The sequence below is a fragment of the Vulpes lagopus genome, chromosome 10, assembly GCF_018345385.1.
Source record: "Vulpes lagopus strain Blue_001 chromosome 10, ASM1834538v1, whole genome shotgun sequence".
NCBI lineage: Eukaryota > Metazoa > Chordata > Mammalia > Carnivora > Canidae > Vulpes > Vulpes lagopus.
This window is the reverse complement of record NC_054833.1, coordinates 60,916,500-60,940,272: the sequence shown is the minus strand read 5'-3', so window position 1 is coordinate 60,940,272 and position 23,773 is coordinate 60,916,500. Positions and strand designations below refer to the sequence as shown.

General features: G+C 52.9%; 1 protein-coding gene across 1 annotated transcript in view; it reads left to right on the top strand.

The window, feature by feature from the left end:
- Positions 1-2,801: 2,801 nt before the first annotated feature.
- The window catches only part of GAS7 (growth arrest specific 7), a 209,806-nt gene continuing 188,834 nt past the window's right edge, over positions 2,802-23,773 (top strand). The window contains exon 1 of the mRNA XM_041771061.1: positions 2,802-3,317. Within this exon, the coding sequence (XP_041626995.1) occupies positions 3,135-3,317 (183 nt within the window). The 5' untranslated portion in view covers positions 2,802-3,134. The remainder of the gene's footprint in view (positions 3,318-23,773) is intronic.

Here is a 23,773-nt window from a genome sequence, read left to right as displayed (position 1 = left end):
GGTAGAAATTAAAAACAAACATGTACTCCCTCCCCTGAGTTACTAAGAGACTACTTAGTAAAATAGGTTTCACTCAGTAAAACCCAAGTGAAATAAGACTTGGGTTCAAAGAAGTTAAATAATTAAAGATTCAAATAAGAGTTCAAAATAGTGATAAAAGATCAGGGGAGGACGAAGGCAAGGGAGGGAGGGATGGATGGAGACACTCATCTTTCCTTCAAGATCTTATGAGGAAACAGTAACCCCGAGCGTGTTTCTTTACATTTTTGGCATCCCAAAGATGACGTAAGTTCCTGCTTATTATGGCCTTAGAAATCTTAGTTCGAAAACAAGTGTTAGATAATAAACAGCCAGGACCATCAGACTAGATTAATAATTAATAATAATACCTGGTACATGGCTTAATTTTTACTTATTTAATCCTCCTAATCACAAAGATAGAGGTGCTACTACCATCTTCTAATGATGGAGAAAATGAAGCTCAGAGAGGTTGAGTCAATTGCCCAAGGGCACACAGCTGGTAAGTGGCAAAACTGGGGTTTGAAGATAGGGAGGCCAGAGCCTACACTGAGCCACGGAACTACATTTAACCATCTTGAGGGCCAGGTTCCAGCTACTGGATTCAGACACCAATCACAGATGGGGCACAGACCTGAGGGTGTTGGGGTGTTAGGTGTTGTCTAAGTTACTTCATCAGTAAGAGATCGGGGACAGGAGTTCTGCTGACTGCCAGGCCAGGCAAATCTATCCAGACTCACCTTGGGTATCAACCAGAGAGCCCTATCCTAAGATGCTCTCTGTGGCTGGGGCATTAGGATACACACGTCCCCGACTCTGGCAGAGTAGACAAGAGGAAGCAGCCCTGATCCGAGCTCTACGCCTGGTTCTGCTGTGCTAGGCAAGTCCTACCTTCTGAGCTTCTTTTCTCTACCTGTGGATTAGAGACAGTAACCACAGTCGCTTATAGAAGTACAGGAACACAGAGGAAGAACTGAAAAAACCACCAGCCGTTACCAATTTTGGCGCTGCAGAACCGCCTGGGGCAGGCCACTTGGGGCTGGGGCATTTGGGATGCCCTGTAGGCTGAGATTTCTGAGTCCACACTGGATCGCCAGGTTGGTCACACGCACCACGGAAGATTTGGGAGTTGCAAGAAGGCTCTGGTCTGGCCTTCCAACCTTAGCTGGGCCTTATCATCACATATGAAACCTGAGGTCGGTCTGCTAACAGTCACATATGCCCCGCCTTCCCCTCGGAGGAATTTGAGGCCTTTGTAACCGATCAGGTCACTTACTTTTTCCAGACCGTTCCCTACATCAAATTTTGCAGCTCTGCTTTCAGGGATGCCCCGTGGTGACTGCGGTGCAGAGTCTGTTTCCCCGTGTTTCTAGCCAAGCAAGGGTTTGCGCATTTGCAATCGATGGACTGTTATAAGCAACGTGCATTTGTCAGCTTGCCCGTGGCCAGAGGCCAGGCTGAGGCGGCTCAAGGCAAAATGGTTGAAATGCAGACCACATGGCTCAATGTGGATTTTCCAAAACTGGGGTGGGCCTGGGCACGAGCATCTGAAAAAGTCACTCAGGTGAATCTAATGTGCAGCCAGGATTGAGAAGCACTGAAAGATGAGCAAGATCTTAAGGCCCAGCGGGATGGTTTTGGAAGAGGGTATCTAGACAAATATGGGAGATGAGGCCAGGGGAGATACTGCACAGAGTCTGAAGGGCACAGGCTGAGAGGTCTGCACTTGATTTAGCAGGCAACAGGGAGCCACGGAAGATTACTGAGCAGCATCTAAGGGGAGGCAATTTGAAGCTTGCAGAGAGGTTAAAGGGTCCAGTTATTTACAGCTTAGGAAATAGACTTCAAGTTTTCCTTTAGAGTAAGCTAGTGAAGAAGTCCACTTTCTTTTACTTCTCAACCCTCGGTTCATGGTCGTTTCTTGGGCATCCAGGTCCTCTGGGCCCTGCAGAGCAGGCCCTTGCCCAGACGATCTTTGCAGGTACCTGGCTCATCGCATGGAAAGGGGGCAGCCTCCCCAGGTGTGTCGACTGAGCAGGTGAGCGTCGACCTCCAGAGCCTGGCCCGCCTGGATTGCAGGAGGGCGGGTGCCCCCGGGCCGGCCTCCCCTCTGCAGGCACAGCGCTGGGGGCTGTTCCTCGCACCTCTCCCCCTTCCTCCATCTGTCCTCACCGACCTGGCTTCCCATCCCGCCGAGTCCCAGCTCGTCGCCTCCCCGCTCGGTGCCTCCGGCGCGGCACCTCGGCGCCAGCCTTCCAACCGGCCTTTCCCCCAGGGCTCGGCTCCCCGTGAGCCACGTTCAGCCCCGGGCACAACCCCGACCTCGGCGGCCACAGACCCGCGCCCTCGCGGGCGCCCGGAGGAGGAGGCGCCGCTCCGCGCCGGCCGCCACCCGCCACCCGCCAGCAGCCCCGCCGAGCCCGCGCGCAAGGGCGTCGCAGGTCCCGGCGCTGGGGGGGCGCGGGCGCGGGCGCGGGCGCGGGCGCGGGCGCGGAGACCCCTCCCCGGCGACCTGCCCCCCGGCGAGGCAGCGCCCGGCCCTCCGCGGGCGTGGCCGCCCTGGCCCAGCCCCCGGCCCGCCCCCTCGCCGCCGCGCGAGCCCCCCTCGGCCAGCCCCGCGCCCGCCCCCTCCGCGCCGACGCCCGGCCGCCCCCTCGCCGCCGAGCCGGGCCCCGGGCCCCCGCGATGCTCGGGATCCCGCCTCCCCCGCGAGCCGCGCCTTTCCGCGCGCCCGGGCGGCCCCGGCCCCGGCCCCCGCCGGCCCTCGCGGCCGCAGCCCGCGCCCCGCGTCCCCGGGAAGTTGTCTCCGGAGCCCGCGGCGCCTGGGTCTCCTCCCCCTGAGCCCCGCCCCCCCGCCCGGAGCTGGGGCCGCGAGCTGCCCGGCCCGGGGGCGTCGCCGCCTGCTCCGCCCGCTCCGAGTCTCCGCTGCCCTGCGCGCCGCGCGCGTCCCCCGCCGGGCCGGGGACCCCCGGGGACCCCCGCGCACCCCCGAGACGGCGCGCGCCCAGAGCGCGGGAGCCCGGAGCGCCGGGCGCCTGGGACCCCGCGGAGCCGCTGCCCAGCCCGCGGGGCTCGGCCGGGATGCAGGCTGCGCTGTGAGCCCGGGCGCCAAGGCCATGTCCGGCGCCCGCTGCCGGACCCTGTACCCCTTCTCCGGGGAGCGGCACGGCCAGGGGCTGCGCTTCGCCGCGGGCGAGCTGATCACGCTGCTGCAGGTCCCGGACGGCGGCTGGTGGGAAGGCGAGAAGGAGGACGGGCTCCGCGGCTGGTTCCCGGCGAGCTACGTGCAGTTGCTGGAGGTACGGGGCGAGGGCCGGGGCGGCGCGGGCGGGGGGCGCGGGAGCCGGGGCTGCGGGGCTGCGCGCCCGCGTACCTGTTGCCCGCGCCGGGGATGCCCGGGGAGCCGCCCCCGCCCGAGGGCGCCCGACCCCGGGCCGCGCGGGGATCGCCCCCGGAGCGCCCCCCGCGCCGGGCCTCCCGAGCGAGCACGGCGCGGCGGGCGGGAGGAGGGAGAACTTGTTGCCTGCGCGAGTTGGGGAGCGGGCGCCGGCGGGGGCCGGCCGAGGGCCGCGGAGTCCGGCGGTCTGGGTCGGGATCCGCAGAGTGGCATGGCCCGGGCCCCCGGTGCCGCCCGCGGACGGTCGCGCTGCTCGGGGTCGGGCTGCCCGGCCGCCCGGGGCCGCTCACTTGCGGGCCCCCGAGCCCCGCCGGCCACCAGCCCGAGCCGCGCGCCCGACCCAGCGGCGCCCAGCGCCCCTGCCCTGGTCCGGAGCCTGAGAGTGGCCTGTGCCTGGGGTTCTGGCCTGCGCCCAGGGCTGCACGGGACCTGCTGAGCCAAGTCTGCTGGCTGTTTATTGTCTGGGTGACAGTTGGGAGGCCCCTCTGTTGTCCTCTAATCGCTGAGCTCATGGTCACAGCCAGAGTGGGGTCCCAAGTTTTTTAAGTCCTTTGGTGGGGGCGGGGTAGGGGTGGTGGGGGGAGGAGTGACCTTATAGCACATACCCTTTCCTGAAAAGCAACTGAACCCCAGGATTGTTGTCCAGACTTCAAAGGCTGGGGGGGGGGGGAGGGGGATACCCACCACTGTGTAAATATGTATCAACCCTTCTGCCCAAACACCTCCCAAATCACCCAGGCTGGGTGTTTATAATTTGACCCTTGACCTACTTCCCCAAGAACAAAGTAGCAAGTTTTGAAAGAAACCGCTGGATGCGACTCAAAAAAAGGAAAGGAAAGAAAGGATGGATGGATGGGGCAAAATGATTGTGGGTGAGTTTGCTGAGACACGTCCTGTGGAAATATTGCCAGACCGAGAGCCTGGCCCGGTAGAGGTACATGATGTCTCTTTTGGGTCCAGAGGAGAAGGAGAAAATACCCCTCTAAGTGGATAAGTAGCATTCGAGCAAAATTGAGGCTAAAAGAGATTTCATGGCCGACTGGAGGAGTAGGTTGGGGAACCCCCGTGGTTCTCTATTTTGAGGAACCTGTGTGCGTAAGGCAGGCTCAGGTGTGTCTCTGAGCTTTTTGGGTTCCTTTCCCGGGATTCAGATGTGAAGCGAGCTAGTGCATGGCTTCCTACAAGGACCTGCAGCCTCCTTGTGTCTGGCTAGAAGCCCTGGGAGAGACCCCTGTTGTAGAGTTCCTCTGGTGGCCACACTTTTCCAGGAAATACAGCTGTGGAAATTTGGCCCTTGGAGGTCTGTCCGGTGGGGAGCATCCCTGGCTGGGCACAGCCAGCTGTTTGGGGCAGGGCAGGGGGGGGGGCGAGGCTGGTGGGTTGGTAGGCTGTGCTGACGAGAGCGGGCCGGGCTCTGCTTTTTTCCTCTGGGGAAGGGAGGGTGAACCAGACCCAGGAGACAAACAGATTGACCAGCTGGGACAGTGTTGGGTGTGTCAGTCACGTCCCATGGCGTGCGCAAGCTTAGGAAATCTCTGGTGCGTAAGGGGCTGTCATATCAACTCCCAGCGGGTGACACGCACCAGAAGTGCCCATCTGTGGGAGCAACACCACCGAGAAGGGCTTCGGTTTCTTGAGCACCTACTGGGTGCCGGTTCCCCTGCCCGCTCAGTGCAGGGGGAAGCACTGTGCCCATTCACAGGCAGGCACTGGAGCTGAAGGCAGTTGCCCCAGGGTTAGTAATACTGCTTGCACGTTGGCTCAGCAGCTCAGACAGCTGAATGTTACCCTCTCCACCCGTGTCTGTTCTAAACGTGGCATGCCGACAGCATCCCTGCGGGGAGGCCGAGGACTGGGGCTAAAATGAGGGCAGTGGCTCCTTCCCGCCTGGAGCATCTCTCCTGCTAAGCCGGCAGTTTGGTTTCACAGGGAGGCTGCTGGCCTTCCCACAGGTGGAGGCTGGGGTGGGCCTGGGCCCTGGGACTTTTCAGGGTCAAGGCAGGTGGCAGTTCCCAGAGGAAGGATTGGAGACGAGGCCCTCTGTGTCTGGAAACCTTGTCTGTGAGCCAGCTGGATCTCAAGGCCGAGGGATGGAGGACATGTGGGTAGAGCCCCTTGGGATGGGGTGAGTCCCAAGACAGCCTTGGTTAGGGGACAGTGCACAACGCCCAGGGGAGTTGCTGGTGGTAGACTGGCCAGTGTGTGATACACACTGAGTCTGGAGAAGCCACGGCCAGGTGTTCATCCAAGTTGGAAGTTGGTGCAGAAGCCAGGAGGCTGGCTCAAGAGAAGCCAGCCAGCTTCCAGGAGAAGCTCATGGGATGTCCACCAGGGGGTGCCTGGCCCCGAGCCCGCTGGGGGCATGCAGATCAAGGCCAGGGGAGATTTTGGGGAGACCGAATGGGTGGCACCGCCTCCTGGGGGAGGCATCAGATGGCAAGGCCACAGCTGGGAGCAGGGGACCTTTGGGTCTATGGTAAAAAGAGTCCTACTGAGAAGCCCCATCCTGGTGGAAGGGTACTTCCGGTTGAGCAAACCGGACCATGCAAAATGGTCACTCCCCAAGGATTCCTTTCTTGTTCATATGGAGAAAGGAGGACCGACAGGCCCTGGCTTTGCAAGAAGCATGCCCTGTGGAGGGGAGCTGGGAGCTAACTCTGACAGGGCTGCAAGATCTGCCCTGGAGGTCAGCCAGCCCTGGGGGAGGGGAGATTCTGGTCCTGGTTCCCCCAGGGGGAATCTCTTAGGTCAGGCCACCAACGAAGTGGTACAAGGGCCCAGCACTTCCTTGGCTTCTAGAAAGCAGCTTCCAGGAACTCATCAGCCCAAGTGGAAAAGTGGGGGTTGAGAAGGCCCTGGAGGGACATGGGGACAAGGACTGGCCACCAGGATCCTCTTAAGGGGGGTGGTGGAGCTTCCCAGAGGAAGAGAGAGAGCACTGGGAGGAGGGAACCCAATGGCTGGAGGGCCAGGAATCTTGGATGGAGAAAAGAAATTTAGGACCTGGAAGATAATGGAAGGCATCCTCAGAAACCCCCAGAGCTTTGGGGAAATAATATTGTGGGTAAAGAAGGGAATGCAAACACAAACAGAGCTTTCCTTGGTTTAGGGGCTGCTCTTGGAAGCCACCATCTGGCTGAGGCGTGTAGACCTCAGAGGCGCAGCAAGGGGACCCTGTTTGCCAGCAGAACTAGATGACTGCAGGGGTTACCCTTGAACTCCTGTCTCCTCTCCACCTGCTGGTCTCCCACTTTGGGTTCCTGTGACATGCTGCTGGAGCTTTCAAGGTGTGGCTGTGCAAGAGACGAGGAGCTAGGGAGCTGGGCTGGACTGTGGATAGTTGAGGAATGAGGTTTATCTATTGCTATGTAAACAGGCCACCCCAAGACTTCATGCCCCGAAACACCCATTTGCTGTTACCTTACGCCGTGCTGTGAGTCGACAGGGCTCAGCTGGGTGGTTCTTCTGTTGGTCTGTGTTGGTGTCCATCATGCATCCAGGACTGGGGTCCCAGAGGCAAAGCTGGCCTGAGACTCCAGGATGGTGCCTGCACCCCCATATCTGTTGCCTTGGTGTTCTTCCAAGGGAGCCCTTCTTTCCACATGGTGTCTTATCCTCCGTGGCCCTTGCACATGGCCTTTCTCTTTAGCAGGGAGTTGGAGTCTTTCCATGGTGGCTGCCTTCCAAGAATACAAAATGCAAATTGCCAGGCCCTCTTCAGGCTTGGGCTCAGAGCTGACATGTCCCTTCTGACCTGTTTTATTGGGAAAGTGAGTCCCAGGACAGTCGGGATTCTTGTGTGGGAAGGAGGTGCGTACAGGTGTGGGTACAGGTGCATCGAGGGCCATTTTGGAGACTGGTATCCCCAGAAGGGTACGGAGAATATGTGCGGGGCTGTGATGCATTAGAGAGGAAGCAGTGCCGGCCCACACTAATGAAAGAGAGAGAGAGAGAGAGAGAGCCCCTGGAGGGGGGTAAAGTGCAGGAGGCTTGGCTGTTGTGCTAGAAAATTCTCCATGGCCATCCTCAGAGATTCTCTCTCTCTCTCCACACCGCCCACCCCCGTTGTTTTTGTTTTTGTTTTTGTTTTTGTTTTGATGCCAGGGCTTTCTTTATAAAGGCCACCCAATAAATGTTGCAGCTGAATTTGAAACCCGCTTTTCCTGTCCCTAAAGCCTGGGTCTATCCACTGGGCCATTGGCATGCCAGTGCAGCCTTTTCAGGTTGGGGCTCTTTGGTGCTGGCCATTAATAGACACGGTGTATCTGAGCTGCCTGACATCCAGTAGATGCTTGCCACGTTCCACAAATTGATTTTAATACAGAGCCTTTCTTTCTGTAATGGGAGACTTACCCAAAGTGGGTTTGTGATCCCCAGTCCCTCACAGCCGGATTTTTAAAGGCAGTTATCAGCTCTGTTCACAAAGCCCTTAGTAAGTAGGGCTGGTGGCTCTCTGAGGATGTGACGGGGACGGAAGAGACCAACAGGCTTTCTGCCATTGTCACTGAGTCATTTCTGCTCTTTGATTTGGGGGCTGCGGCCTGCAATCGCGGCTCATGCTGTTTGAAAAATCCACCTTCAGGTCACCCCTCTGTCTGCCTCTTCTCCCTCTAGGCTGCTGCACGCAGCTCTGGTCAAGTGGCCACCCCACAGGACTTCAAAGCGGTGGGCAGGGCTTACGGATTCTATGGATTCAGGGCATCTTCACAAAAGTTCCCTTAGCAACAAGTCGGCAGGAATCCCTGACATCTGTTCACTGCTACGTCAGTCTCTGCTGCCCGTTACCACCTAGAAACATGAATGAGAGGCTCACCTTCTCGTGTACTCTTTACAGTCTGGGAAAAAAAAAAAAAGCCATCTTCCATTTGATGGTCTGATGGACCTCATCAGCGAGCCTGGGTGCTGATCCCCACCCTCCTGGAGAAAGAAAATGTTCGGTAAACCGGGGAAGCCTTGTATTCCTGAGAGGCGTTAGGATTTCTGTGCGGCCACTCCAGGGAACATCATTCTCCCACTTGGCTGCCTGATTACTCACTGCGGCCAGGCAACCCATGATAGGCTTTCTAACCGACTATCAGGGCTGATCACGCTCGTCCGTGATTGCAGCATTCGTAGATTCCTCTCCCCTCTGCTCATGGTGAGACTTCCGGGGTGGTGTTTCCACCTGCGGAGAGAAGTGGAAATGTGGTGGCATCCGAGCACATGGTGATGGGGCATGGGAGAGGAGTGGTAAGTGCAACAGGTGTACGAATTTGTGAGAGAGGTTTTGTGGATTCCTGAGGACTCGCTGCCTCCTCCCTGCACGTTTAGTATCTCCCCTGGTCTACTGTCTGATAAAGATTTGTTTTAGTAGGGTAACCTTCCTGGTTGATTGTATTTATTTCACTTCCTGAGCTGGTATTCAGACGCAGTCCCCAGGTATTCCCAACTCCTATGCCCAGACTAAACTCATAAATCTCTCTGACCTCTTCGCCACCTGCTACCTGCACCCGCCAAACCACCATTTCTCTGTCTTCCACCTTGGCTCCCACTGTCCCCCTCTTACTGTCCCCTCTCCTGCTAGCAAGCCTTGTCTGCCACCACCCTACCTCGGATATCTCTCAGCGACTTCTCCTCCTTCACTTGCAATGCCATACTTTTTTCCGTAAAGGGCTAGGAAACAGATTAGGTTTTGTGAGCCCAGAGGCAAAGTGGAGCTGTGGCTGCATCACTGGGATTCTTAGAGCGCCAGAGGGAGTGAGAAGCCAAGAAAGTGCCCCATATGGTCTCTGTCACAACTATTCATCCCACCGTTGGGAGTGGGAAGCTGCCGTAGATGCTCCGAGAGCCAATGGGTGTGGTGAGTTCCAATAAAACTTTATTTATAGATACTGAGACTTGACTTACAGTTTTCATGGGCCAGGTGGTATTATTCCTTTGCTTTGTTTTCAGCCATTTAACAATGTCAAAGGCATTCTTAGCATATGGACTGTATGTAGTTTTCAGAGCTCAAAAGTTGATCACTCATTCATTAAACAAACCCCAAATGTCTAGGATGAGCTATGAGCTCTTTCGTAAGTGCTCGAGGGGAAGTAGTGACAGGCACAGAGAAGAAGCTTATGCTCTGCTGGGGAGATGGTATCCTAGAAAAAAAAAAAGGAGATAGTTTTTAAGTACTGTGGGGCCAGTAAAACAGGGTACTGTGGTGGAGTGGGGTGTGGGGTGCAGGAGAGGGTTTGGTGAGACTGTCAGGGAAGCTTCTCTAAGGAAGCAATACCTGAGCAGAGTTCTGAGTGATGCAGAGCCATGTGAGTATCAGAGGAGAAGTGATTCGAGGCAGAGGACACCACGAATGCAAATAATCCTAAAGAGGAGTGTATGTGTGATATATTTGCAAAAACCAGAATATTCTAGAATGGTTAGAAAGCAATACAGATAATCCTAATGAGGAGTGTATGTGTGATATATTTGCAAGAACCAGAATATTCTAGAATGGCTAGAAGGCAGTGAGCAGGGGCAAGAGAGGTGGGGATGTGACAAGGAGATATTTGGATATTTGTTGCTGTGGCTCCCTACTCCCTGAATATATATACATAAAACTTATTCATTTATTTATTCATGAAAGACAGAGAGAGAGAGACAGAGACACACACACACACACACACACACACACACACACACACACAGAGGCAGAGACACAGGCAGAGGGAGAAGCAGGCTCCATGCAGGGAGCCCGATGTGGGACTCGGTCCAGGGACTCCAGGATCATGCCTTGGGCCAAAGGCAGGCGCTAAACCGCTGAGCCCCCCAGGGATCCCCTCTTCCCAAGATTTTTAAAAATAGAACACATTTGACATCTGACACTGCGTAAAGTTTAGGTGTTCAACATGCTAATCTGATTCACTCTGTAGTGTAACACGATTGCCGATGTTGCCCTGCGTTGCGGCATGTTACATAATTAGCATTTCTCTCTGGTGCGTGGTGGCTACTTTTCCAAAGTGGGACAGAAAGTTCGATTGCAGGGCAGGGCGTGCTCTGATTTGGTTTGGGAAGTGCATCTGGGCTGAGGAGGGTAGGCAGGGAAGCATGGTGGTGGCAGGAGATGGTGAGAAGTGGGCAGGTGTGGAGCATCTTGTGTGGGTCGAGTCACAAGCACCTACTGCATCCTCCTCATCTGTGACTCGTCTGTCCACTCTGCCACTGGAGACCTCCTCCTTGAAATACAAGGCAGAGGCAGATACAAACAGGAAGATGTTAGTATCCTGAATGCACAGTGTGCTTTTTATCAATTATTAAAACAAAAATAGAGGAACATGTCCGAGAACACGGGTAGACGCTTGATAAGAAAAGAGAGACAAAGTTGTCACTAGACAAAATCTCACTAAAAATCAACGAATGGCAAGTTTTTATTTTTAATTGTTTTTTTTTAAATTTTTTTAAAAAGTTTTCTATTTATTGAAGCAGTCTCCATACCCCAACATGGGGCTCAAACTCATGACCTCGAGATGAAGAGTCACGTGGGCTTCGACTGAGCCAGCCAGGTGCCCCCAAAGAGTGGCACGTTTTTAGAAAGATACTTGCTTTAATGAAAACTGTCAAAATTGAAGAAGAACGAGCATTGGCAGGGGTGTAGGAGAATCCTCATACGCGCCCTGGAGGGTAATTTGGCAATATGCTCTAAAAGCCTGCACTGTGTACCTGCCCTCTGATCCAGCAATTCCATTTCTAGAAATTTGGGCCCAGGAAGCATCTGATAGGCAAGCTGTGGGCGTCGGGAAGCCCACTGCAGCACTGTTTCTAATACTGAAGTGTAAATTGGCTGCAACCTGTCTAACCAGGAGGAACTGGTTAAAATAAAGCTCCCGTGTGCTTAGCACAAGGTCAGGCAGGCAGAAGGCAATGAGTACAGTGATGCTGAATTAAACAAACAAACAAACAAACAAGAATTTGGTCAACGATGCTAAATGTTTCACGGAGTTAGCATATTTCAGATCTTGCCTTGTGACAAGGCAAAAAGAGATGGTGTGTCCAGAAATGAATTGCTTTTTAAAAGCAGGGACTGTCTGTACCGTGCCATTCTCTAAGTACCCTTGAGTGGAGACAGCAGGTTGAAGGAATCCTTGCTGGCCCATGGCCACGTTCTTTTAAATATCCTCAGTTACAGCAAATCTTTGTCTTTCTAGGGAGGAGGGGTGATTTAGTGTTTTTTGTTTTTGTTTTTGTTTTTTTAATTTAAACAGTCAAAATTCACGTGGGAGCCAAGTTCTGGTATATCTGTACGTGTGACTATCTGTCTATCACCTTGTCGCGGGAAGGATTTAAAGCAGCATACCAAAAAGCATACGGCACAATAAGACAGAAGCATAAATACCCAAGGAAATCTGGAAAGGAGAAAAGAAGGTGATTGGCTGGAGTGAAGCCTGAAGAGCGAAGGGGGTGATTGAATTTAAGTGATGCTCTTCGGAGGTTTCAGAGCAGTCCTCCCCACGGGTAATGATGTTGTCTGTGGGGAGTAACAGAAGTGTTCCGAGAATGCTGGCATCGCGGGCTGTGTGCTGTATCAGTCAGGAGGGATTAGGATATGCTGCTGTAACAAACAGCGCCCCCCAGGGCTCAGTGAGTAAAACAGCCTAGGTCTGCTGCTTCCTCAGCCTGCAAGTCTGTTCGCAAGTTGATTTGAGGCCACAGGACCGTCCAGGAAGGACCCGGGATGAAGGAGCCACCGCCGTCTGGCATCTTGCTGGTGACCATGCCAAACGGCATGTGGTCCTTAAAGCTTCTGCCCAGAAGCGACATGTGATGCTTGTGCTCACATTTCATTGACCAAAACACACCTGTCATGGTACAAAGTGGTCCTACTATGTGCTCAGAAGGAGAAAAAGAGCAAGCTGAATGTATGTGGATGGCTCTGTTGACCTCCCTTTGGGGGACCACTGCTCTCATTTAGGGGATGCCCCAGTTGTGTGTGGTCTCAGGTGAGTATTGTATTTTATGGCCACACCTTCAGCTGTGCTTCTCAGACTGAATGCAGTGCTTCTAGAGCAAGGTTCTCAAAATGCATTCCCTGGGTCTTGTTGGTTGCAGATTCGGGCTCCGTGGGCCTGGGATGGGGCCCGAGCTACTGCACGTCTGACAAGCTCCAGCTGCCACAAGGTCTTCAGCCACAGTGCAGACCTTATCAGGTCCCCCTAGCTCCCCAGAGCTGGAATGAACTCTTAGCATTCTTGCAAAGCTGCTCTGCCCTTCTCTAAGCTATCCCGGCGTCCAGCACTCTCCTGGGCACAGGAATGGATAATATCCCCATGCTTTTTGAACAAATGCTATCATTTCCTGACCCCACACTTCCTATGATTTTTTTTTTCCTTTGTGTCACAACTTCTGGTTCACCCGAGACCAAACATTTATATTTGAGCTCCTGCTATGTGTCCGCTCTCCACAGGGCTCAGTGAGCTACAATCAAGACAGGGAGCTGAGGGTAGCAGCTCTGCTTTCGGGGAGTGCTTAGGGATGTACTGTCCCCTCCAGGGTGACTCTGGCAGGTGACCTAAGAGATTAGAGTTTCATACTTATTCTGTTGGAACGAGAGCCCTTCTGGTGTTTAGCATCCAATGTTTTTTTTTTTTTTAATTTTATTTATTTATTCATGAGAGACGCAGAGACAGAGGCAGAGACACAGGCAGAGGGAGAAGCAGGCTCCCTGAGGGGAGCCCAATTCGGGACTCGATCCCAGGACCCTGGGATCACGACCTGGGCCTAAGGCAGACGCTCAACTGCTGAGCCACCCAGGCGCCCCCAGCATCCATTGTTCTGTCTCATGTGCACTAATCCCTCCTCCCTTCTCAGTTGCTTGTCACATGCACAGAGAACTCTGGGATTAGTCAACAAAAACCTAATTAGGTTGTAAAAACTCTTTAGAGATGATATTTTAAAAATTCTGTAGAAACGAGTCCTTACTCTAATTGAATCATGACAGAGGATCCTTATTTTAGTAAAGGGGCTCACGGAAAAGTGTCACTGAGCCATTTGTTTTTGATTTGTAATATAATTCAGAAATAGAAATAGGAAGTTTGAGTCTACTGTTCTCATTAGGAGGTTTTGTTTTTGTTTTTGTTTTTGTTTTTTTGGATAAATCGCGGCAAGCCTTTCTTGTGCTCCAAGTGAAAAATAAAACCATAAAACCAAGCTGAGTTGTTGATCACCCAGGACATACTCAACACAGAATCTCATCTGATACTCAAGTCTAATATTTTCATTTATTTATTTATTTTTATTAAAGACTTTATTTAGTTATCTTTCTAAGCTAAATGCTAGAAGGGCTCTCGTTCCAACAGAATAAGTGTGAAACTCCAATCTCTTAGGTCACCTGCCAAAGTCACCCTGGAGGGGACAGCATATCCCTAAGCACTCCCCGAAAGCAGAGCTGCTACCCTCAGCTCACTGTCTTGGTTGTAGCTCACTGAGCCCTGTGGAGAGCTGACACTCAGCATGGGGCTAGAACTCACAGCCCCAAAGAGTTGCACGCTCTACTGACTGAGCCGGACAGGTGTCCTCTAAAATGTTTGCATTATAGAGGAGCTTCTGAGCACTGGGGGCTTGTCTTCTGGTTTCAGCACATGCTTGGAACCCACCTGTACAATGTCCCGTTACCGCAGGGCAGGAAGAATAGCACTTCTTACATGTTCATGTGCATACAAAGCACATGGGGACTTGGTAAAATTCTGATTTGTTTTCTTTTTCTTTCTTTTTTTAAAAGATTTTATTTATTTATTCATGAGAGACACAGAGACAGAGGCAGAGACACAGGCAGAGGGAGACGCAGGCTCCCTGCAGGGAGCCCAATGCAGGACTCGATCCCAGGATCCCAGGATCACACCCTGAGCCAGAGGCAGATGCTCAACCACTGAGCCACCAAGGTGCCTCCAAAATTCTGATTTCTGATTCAGTAGGTCTGGGCTACGGCCTCAAATTCTAGCATTTTCTAACTAGCTCACAAGTGATGATGGCATTGTTGGTGTTGTGGGACGTAATTTGAGAAGCAAAACATTTTAAAAAGAATTTCTTTAATTTTATTTATTTGGGGGGGACAGGCATGAGTGTGGGGGGAGGGGCACAGGGAGAGGGAGAAGCAGATCTCACTGAGCAGGGAGCCTATTGTGGGGCTTGATACAAGGACCCTGAGATCCTGACCTGAACTGAAGGCGCTCCGAGTAGCAAAGCATTTGAATCACCTAAGAGTTTTTAAGTTTGCTTATAGGTCATAATTGGATCCTGGAATTTGGATTTTGTTTACTTTGTAAAAGAAATTGTAGGGGATTATATGAGGCTACATAGGGGAATAGAAGGAACACAGGCTTTGGAATGAGATCGCTCTTTGAGTCTATTCATTCATTTATCCATTCATGAGAGACACAGAGAGGCAGAGACATAACCAAAAAGAGAAGCAGGCTCCATGCAGGGAGCCCAATGCGGGACTCGATCCCAGGACCCTGGGGTCATGTCCTGAGCCAAAGGCAGATGCTCAACCACTGAGCCACCCAGGAGCCCCATCTTTGAGTGTATTTAATCTGAGGACAGAAAGGAAGGTGGGGAGAAGGTAGGATGGAGGGGGTGGTAGCTGGTGTTCCTGCTTGCCCAGAGGCGTCCCTCGGTCATAGGGTGGGGGTGGCGCTCAGGATCGCTTTGCTGGGGGCTTTGCTGGGGCCTTTGCCGAGACCGGGGTCCAGAGCTGGCCTTGGAGGAAGAAAGGCTGGGGAGTACAGTGGTGATCCCCGGGGGGTGGCAGTGTACCCTCAGGGCATGGAGAGAGCCGGGACGGTCCTGCCAGCTAGCATCAGAGTTCGGAAAACCATCCAGTGGGGGTGTGTGGCCTCCCTATCTAAAAGCAGTTTAGCAGTTCCCAGGGGGTGCTGGAGGCCTGGTGCCGTTTGGTTTGTGGGCCAGAAGGTGAGCCCTGCGGTTTGGCCTGCACAGACCACGTTCAGGGGCTGGCCAGGAGCGTGTGCCCCCCATGCAGGCCCTGAAGAATGCCGGGCCAGAGTGTGGCAGCCTCGGGTTCAAGTCCTGACCCAGCCCTTGCTGCCTGTGAGTCCCTGGGCAAGCTGCAGGATCTTTAGTTTTATGGGGCTCCCGTGAGGGGCAGGAGAGCCCGAGGAAGCAGTGGCACTTTGTATACACTCTGTAAACGGAGTTTATACCCCAGGAGCCCTGGGCATCATGCCAGGTTGAATGCTGCCTGTTAACTGGGGCTTCCGCTGGGGCCCTACTGGGGTGGGTGGGTGAGGGGGAGAAGGCTTTTCCCCTGGGCCCCTCAGAGGTCTCACTGCCAGACTGTCTGGTTGCAATACTGTGGTCACGGCCTGTGGCCCATGGGCACACATCGTCCTGGCATCTTATTAAATGCAGATTCGGTTTCAGAAGGTCTAGGGTGGAGCTTGAGACTCTGCATTAGGAACAGGCTCCCAGGTAGTGCTGCGGTTGTCTTGGGCACACACTTTTTACTTGTCTTTGGGCAAGCACTTTTTTTGGGGGCGGGGTCCAGGGGTTTGAGGACACAAACCCCACCCGTTTAAGCAGGGAAATCTGCAAACCACCTGGTGATGGTTGCTGGTGCTCAGGCTGGGCTAAATGGTCTTCACTGCTTCTGACCTGGGTCTGATGGGTCTCCGGGTGCCTGGACGCTCCCTGAAGAGGCCCTTCTTGTAATGAGCTAAGGCCTTTGGTTGGGGGATGCCAAACAGACGTGCATCAGGATGGAAGCATTTCTGTTCATCTTTGCCTGGTCCTGGAGCAAAGGGCAGGTTAGTTTCAAAAGGCTGGTGGAAATGCTCTTTTTTCTTTTTTTTAATGTTTAAAATTTATTTATTTAAGGGGCACCTGGGTGGATCAGAGGTTGAGCATCTGCCTTCAGCTCAGGTTGTGATCCTGAGGTCCTGGGATTGAGTCCCACATCGGGCTCCCCACAGGGAGCCCTTTGCCTCTCTCTGTGTCTCTCATGAATAAATAAATAAACTTAAAATTTTTAAATTTATTTAATTTATTTACAACTTTAATAAACTTATTCCACATGGCATGGAACCACTTAGTTCTGGGGCGCAACCTTGTGTCCTCTTTTTTAGTCCTTTCATGTGCCAACTGTTCTCCCCGGAGTCACCTTCCTCCCCACCCTCTCTTGTACTTCACTCCCTCCTCTTTCTGCATTAGTTTATTTAGTTTTTAAAAATTCTTATTTTTAAGTCATCTCTACCCACCCCCAGCCTGAGGCTCGAACTCCCAACTCCAAGGTCAAGAGTCTCGTGGTCTTTCAGCTGAGCCAGCTGCGTGCTCCTCTTTCTGTGTTAACATCTCTATTGAATTATAATTCATATACTCTGGAAAATGTACAATTCAGTGATTTTTAAAAAAGATTTTACTTATTTATTTGAGAGAGAGAGAGAGAGAGAGACACAGAGGGACAAGCAGACTCCCTGCTGAGCTGGAATCCTGACGTGGGACACCATCCTAGGACCCTGAGATTATGACCTGAGCTGAAAGCAGGCTCTTCACCGACTGAGACACCCAGGTTCCCCTCAGTGATTTGTTTTTTCTTTTAGCATATTCATAGCATGGTGCAACCATTACCATGATCAATTTTGGGTCATTTCCTTTTTTTTAAGATTATTTGTTCATGAGAGACACACAGAGAGAGGCAGAGGGAGAAGCAGGTTCCCAGAGGGGAGCCCGATGTGGGACTCGATCCCAGGACCCCGGGATCACGACCTGATGCTCAACCACTGAGCTTCCCAGGTGCCCCAGTTTCAGGTCATTTCATCACTGTCATTACCCATCAGCAGTCACTCCCCATCTCTCCCAACACCCTGCTCTCAGCAGTCGTTAGTCTACCTTCTGTCTTAGACATTTGCCAGTTCTGGACAGATCATACAAATGGAATCCTATAACTTAGGGCCTTGTGTGTCTGGCTTCTTTCACTGAGCCTGATATTTTCACGCGGATCAGGACATCATTCCTTTTCATGACTGAGTAATGTTCCACTGCATGGATGAACCATATTTTATTTACATACATCTGTTGATGGACATTTGGGCTATTTCTCCTGTGTTGCTCTTATGAATATTACTCCCATGAATGTATGTGTGTAGGGTTTTGGATGGACTGGGGCACCTGGTTGGCTTACTTGGTAGAGCATATGACTTTTGATCTCGCAGTTGTGAGCTTGAGCCCCACGTTGCGGGAAGAGATTCCTTAAAAATAAAAATATTTTTTTTTCTTAAAGATTTTATTTATTTATCCATGAAAGACACACAGAGAGAGGCAGAGACACAGGCAGAGGGAGAAGCAGGCTCCCTGCGGGGAGCCCGATGTGGGACTTGATCCCAGGACCCCGGGGTCACTCCCTGAGCCAAAAGCAGATGCTCAACCACTGAGCCACCCAGGTGCCCCAAAAATGAAAATCTTAAAAAAAATACAAAGGATCATGGTTCAGTCATTTCCACTAATGAAGACACTGGGTTTGCTACCCATGATAGGTGTTTGGCTTCACGCAGAGGAAAAAAATAATACAAGAGTTTGGAGAGTGACATTCTTACAGAATCTCTGTTCTTCACCCACGCATCTCACGCCTGTGGAGCGTGGCTAACAAGACACTGGGGAAGAGCCTGTGCACGACTCAGAGCGTGTACACAGCGGCTCCACGGCGGGAGCAAATAACTCCTCGAGTACGTGAACTGGGGTTGTCACCTTGTATATAAATGGCAACAAATCTTTATTATTTCCTGCTGGAGCAAGAATACAGGTGTGGAGGAAATGAACCTCCAGGCTGATTTGATTCCTGGGGCCCTCCCAGAATCCCAGATCGGGAGCACTCTCAGCTTGGGGTGTGTCGGGACGCAATCAGGTGTCAGTGGTATGACAGAGCTGAGCAGATCGGGGTTGGGGCGTGTTGATGATCTGACCATGGGCCTCAGTTTCCCTGTCTTTGAAGTGGGGATAATAAGACCCTCATCAGAGCACCGTTGCCAGTTAGAACTGTCTCCTTTGGCATAAATGCCCCGGCGACAGCATGGTGTCAAGACTCTGTCTGTCTCTGCTGGTGGCTGCTGTTGTCTCATTTCCCATCATCATTCAGAGGACTGGCCATTAGTATTGGCTTTTTCTTAGCAAAGGAAACCCTCTTGGTCACCATTCCTGCCGGTCACCTTGTCTTTCTGGCCTTTGGCCACTGTCATCTTAATCCATTTTATTAAAATAATTTTTTTAAAGATTTTCTATTTATTCGTTTCAGAGAGCTAGAGCACAAGTAGTGGGAAAGGAAGGGAGAGGGAGCTGGGAGCCCGATGTGGGGCTCAGTCCCAGAACCCCGAGATCATGACCTGAGCCAAAGGCAGACGCTCAACCATCTGAAACACCCAGGTGCCCCTAAATTTTTTTAAGATTTATTTATTTGAGAAAGGAAGAGAGAACATGAGCAGGGGGCAGAGGGAGAAGCAGAAGCAGATTCTGCTGAGCAGGGAGCCCAATGTGGGACTCGATTCCAAGACCCTGAGATCATGACCTGAGCAGACGCCTCACCAACTGAGCCACATGGGCACCTCTAACTCATTTTATTATCTTAGGTCCTCCAAGTCCCTTTATTGCCAGGCTTAGCATCACCGAGCGAGCGTGTGCTTTCCCGAGGAGGATGCATCCTTGTAGGGATGGATCTTCAGCTCTGTCACGGTGTGTTTAGATTACAAACCTAAACAGAAATTCTTGTTTTGAGATGTCTTCTAAGTCTCCTTCCAGGAGGACCCTCCCTCCCTAGGTATGATACATCCTCCTGGGTGTGACAGAGATTGGAATTTTACCTGCAGGTCAGTAATTAAGGAGAATCTTATCCTAGAGCACGTGGCAGATAAACCAGCCTGCACACAGAGGATTGCATTCTCTCTCCAGAGACAACACCGTCTCTCCAGAGACCTGCCCCTGACCGGGCAGGTTGCTTCTCAGAGTGAGGGTGACGGTCCTCCTCTGGATATTTTAAAGTTGATGTGTTTTGTCACATGACAAAGGGGACAGTGATTGCCTCCTTGGGCTTGCCACCTGCAATGTTTGGGCACCATGGTGGGCTCTTTGAAGGGGTGGTCCATTTGGGAGGCTTTGTGCTCATCCTTTTTCTCCAGGAAACAGAGGAAAAGTCTTCCCTCTGGGCTTCCTCAGCCCACCCAGGGGAGAGGACGTGATTCTGGGAGGGGTGGGGTATACCCAGTTGAGAAGGTCAGAGGGAAGCAGTCTGAAGGTGATGCACCGCCCCCTGGGAGGGGCAAGTTTTCAGTGAATCTGATCCTTATAAATGTTTCTGAGCCAGGAAACCCCAGGCATAGGGCTAGTGTTTCCATGCCCGCATGATCATCTGTGGTGTCCTCGGAAGCCTGAGCACAGCACAACCCCCTCTGTTGGTCTTCCTGTTGCCCCGAGTGCCAAGCACCCCCACCCCTGACATGGGGACACACGTGGGTGTGCACACACTGCCCCTGACCTCCCTCCCTGGCCTCTTCGCTTGCTCCCCTGGCACGCACCCACACCACTGCACCTGCACCCTTGCAGAGTTGCTGCCTCTGGCCGGAGTCCCTTTGCTCTCAGGGCAGCCTGGGGCCTGAGCATCTTCATCCAGACCCAGGCCAGGTTGGTCATTCTTCCTCTGGCTTCTGTAGGGCACCTCCTCAACTCCCCTCTCCACCCAAGAGTGAAGGATGAACGATGACTGGATGTTCCATGAACTGGTCTTCTCTCTGCTGCCCCATCCTGCTTCTCAGCGGGGCTGCCACAGGGGCAGCGAGGTGTAGCTGAGGGGTCCTTGGACAGCCGCTAGGAGCCCCAGAGTCTAATTGGAGGACCTCCTACCCCACACACCTCTAGGCTCTTGACCTTGCAAAATTCATCTAGAATCTCTGACCAGCTTCTTGATGGGTCCCTATGAGTGCTGACGCCCATCCTGCTGGCTCTCAGGTTGCCTGGAAGCATTCTCAAGGTGACCGTGGATGTGGACGTGGTTTGAAATTCCAGGGTGAGCAGGTAACGATGTATGGCCTATTCAGAGAGTCTGTGCAGGAAGCGAGCAGCTGCCCACAGACCCCACTGTCCCCACCCTCCCTGATGGTCTCGACTCACCTGCTCAGCCCTCTGCTGGGTGGTGTTCATCCCCCACTCTGCCCCCAAATTCATACTCTGAGCCCTAACCTCCGGCACCCCAGGAAGTGACTAATTGTGGAGCTAGAGTCCTGAAAAAGGTGGTCATTGGGTTACAGTGAGGTCCTGTGGGTGTCATCAGAAGAGGAGATCAGGATGCAGACATACAGACAGAGGGAAGACTGCATGAAGGCACAGGGTGGGGGGAAGGCAGCCGTCTGCAGGCCCAGGAGAGAGCCCTCAGGAGGAACCAGCCCTGCCGGCCCCAGCAAGCCCACTTCTGGCCTCAGAACCGGGAGACCATAGATTTCTCTAGTTTATGCCTCTGATCCTGTGCACTTGGTTCTGGCATCCTGATCTGAGCCCTGCAGGACCCCTAGGCCCTGGATTTGGGTGGGAGACTTCTTTACGTAGTTCAGTGTAGGATCACAGCCTTGTGTACACGGGGGCACTGGCTTGTCCGGTTTTCCTCCTTTGCATACGTCCCTAGTGAGCCTGCAGTGTGTTCCATGAGCATGTGTCTTCTTTGTCAGCTCGTGAGCCCTGAGAGTGGAGCTGTGTGTCCTGTTGGTTCTCCCCACGGTGGTTCACCCCACGGTGAACACATAAAGGCCCCACATAAAGGCCCATCTCAGCTTCAGGATGTGCCTTCTGGAAGAATTCAGTCTGTAACAGTGGCCCAAAGTTAAATTCTTTACTCTGGGCCTCCAACCAGAATTTTTAATGAAAATATCTGGTTTTCTGCATACACGTCTCTGCTTGGTGCTCATGCCACGTGGGGACGAGCGGGTGTTCCTACAGACCCATGTCCCATGTCGTCTCTAACCTCCGCTTGGCTGCCAGATGTGATTAACATGCGTTAAGATCAGAGAAGAAAGCTTCATTTCTTAGTTTCTGTTTCCACTTGGCAGACTGAGCCACGGATTATGTTAATCTGCCCACGGGTCGTACCAGCCGATGAAGCTGACCTTCGTTGCTAGCGTCTGGAGGGTTAGCTCAGAGAGGCCGGGGGTTTGATCTCTCCAGGGTCCATCACACCGGTGACAGGGGCTGGCTCGGGGCTGGGGGCACTCAGTCCTATTTGGGGGAGTGAATGTTTCCATCGTTATAAAGGACAAATGAGTAAATGCAGAGCGTTTTCCTGGTGGGATCAGCTGTTTTTTTTTATAGGGATGGCAGCCCTCAAGGAAGGCATCCCCGTAGCCATTCCATCCCTCCTTTATCCATCAGCCCCCCACTGGTCTGACATGCACAGAGGGTCCCCGATTTGGGGAAACTCTTTTTTTTTTTTTTTTGGCATTAAGACTCTTTGGCGCTTTCCTATTTCTCTACCTCTGTATCCAATTTTCTTCTTCATCTTCTTCTCTGTCCCCTCCCTTCAGAAAATTGGTGGTAAAACTCCTATCACAGAACCTAGTGGGGCGACACCCTCAAGAATACACCCCAGTGATGTTTGGGACAGTCACGATGTGGTGGGATCTGGTTACAGGGCAGTTTCACACCCCCGCACCCCAAAAGACCTATGCAGGGGTCACACCCCATTCCACTCTCTGCCCCCCCACCCCCAGCCCCTGCCAGACCCTGATCTGTTCTCTGGGTCTGTGGAGTGGACTTTTCCAGGCATCTCAGGTCAAGTGGAACCACACACTATGTGGTCTGGTTTTGTTCGCCTGGCACGATGTCTTCCTGTTCTGTGCATGCTGCAGGGTGCGTCCAGGCCTCACACCTTCTGGTAGCTGAGGCCCGTTGTGTTGTAGGCATACAGCACGTCTGCTCATGCCGCCATCAGCCAGTGCACGTCGCGTTGCTGCCACATTTTGGCTCTTATACCACATTCTTTCTGCTTCTCTAACGCTAAATGCAGACGCTAAATGCAGAGCCTAGTCATGTGTGTCTGTCATGAGTAAATAAATAAAATATTAAAAAAAAAAAAAAGAAAGAAAGCCTTCGAAAATCAAGGAGGCAGATTCTCAGTCCAGTTCTCTCAGCACATGTGTGATTTTCATCCAGCCTTAGTTTGCTCATTTGTAAAATGGGCATAAAAGTCTCTGCCCTCCTGACTCAACCCTGCAGGCTGCTGTGCACAGCCCTGGAATGTGAGCGTGAGTTCTCCATGAGCTGGAAAGGCAGAGTCAGAGGGTGGTTTTTCACCTTCTTCATTTTCCCTTTGATTTTTTTCCCCTCACTTTCTCCTCTGCTTCCCTTTTTCCCCTCTGTTCCTGCATGGATGTGTTTAAATCCCCTTTCACCGGCTTCTGCTGGCCTGTCCCTTCAGCTGGCCTGGGGGATGCGGTGGGTGGCATCCTGTAGGACTCCGTGCTGCGCGAATGGGGGGAAGCGTGTGGGCATCTTCTGTGTCTGGCTCAGCTTTAGAGACTTCTTTTTTCTAAAGATTTTATTTTAGAGACACAGAGAGGCAGAGACACAGGCAGAGGGAGAAGCAGGCTCCCTGCAGGGAGCCCGATGTGGGGCTCGATCCCAGGACCCCGGGATCGCGACCTGAGCTGAAGGCAGATGCTCAATCCCTGAGCCACCCAGGCGCCCCTGGCTTTAGAGACTTCGTTTGCACACAGCTTGCGGCCTTTCGCAGTCCAGGAAGTTGCCAGATCCATGGATACTTGGGCAGATATTAGAATCTGCGTAAACAGCCCCAAGGGACACTTGGAAAAAAGTGGCAGATGGAGGCGTGTGCTGTTCTTGGTGTGTTGCCTCGTAAATGCTGAATTGATGGTCTGGTCCGTGTCATCCCAGCTGAGGTCGAAACTTCTGGAAGGCAAGAACACTCACTGGCTATCTTGTTTCTTCCACTGGTGTGTGCTTGCTCGCAGCGCCCTTCAGAGAGCTCCAGCCCTAAGTGATAGCGAGTGCATGAGATCACAACTCGGTTTGCTTAGACCACTAGCGGTTCCAGGGGACTTTCATGTAAGATTTCTCACTTACCTTCTCAACAGCCCGGCCAGGTGGATTCCGCTTCTCAAAGACACACGCTGAAGGCTCAGAGAGGGTGAGGAGGAGCTTGCTTAGGATGCACAGCCAGCCAGGGTTTGCAGCCCAGCTCTCCGCCTGGAAGAGTGCTTTGCACCGCCTCCGCCCCTCCCTCACAGGGGTTTCACAGCAGATAAAAACCATGTGGCGGCACTTACTTGGGAAGATGGGAAACGAATCCTTGTGCGGTTGGACCGCGTTCCTTACGGAGATTTTTGTCTTAGAGTTTTCAAG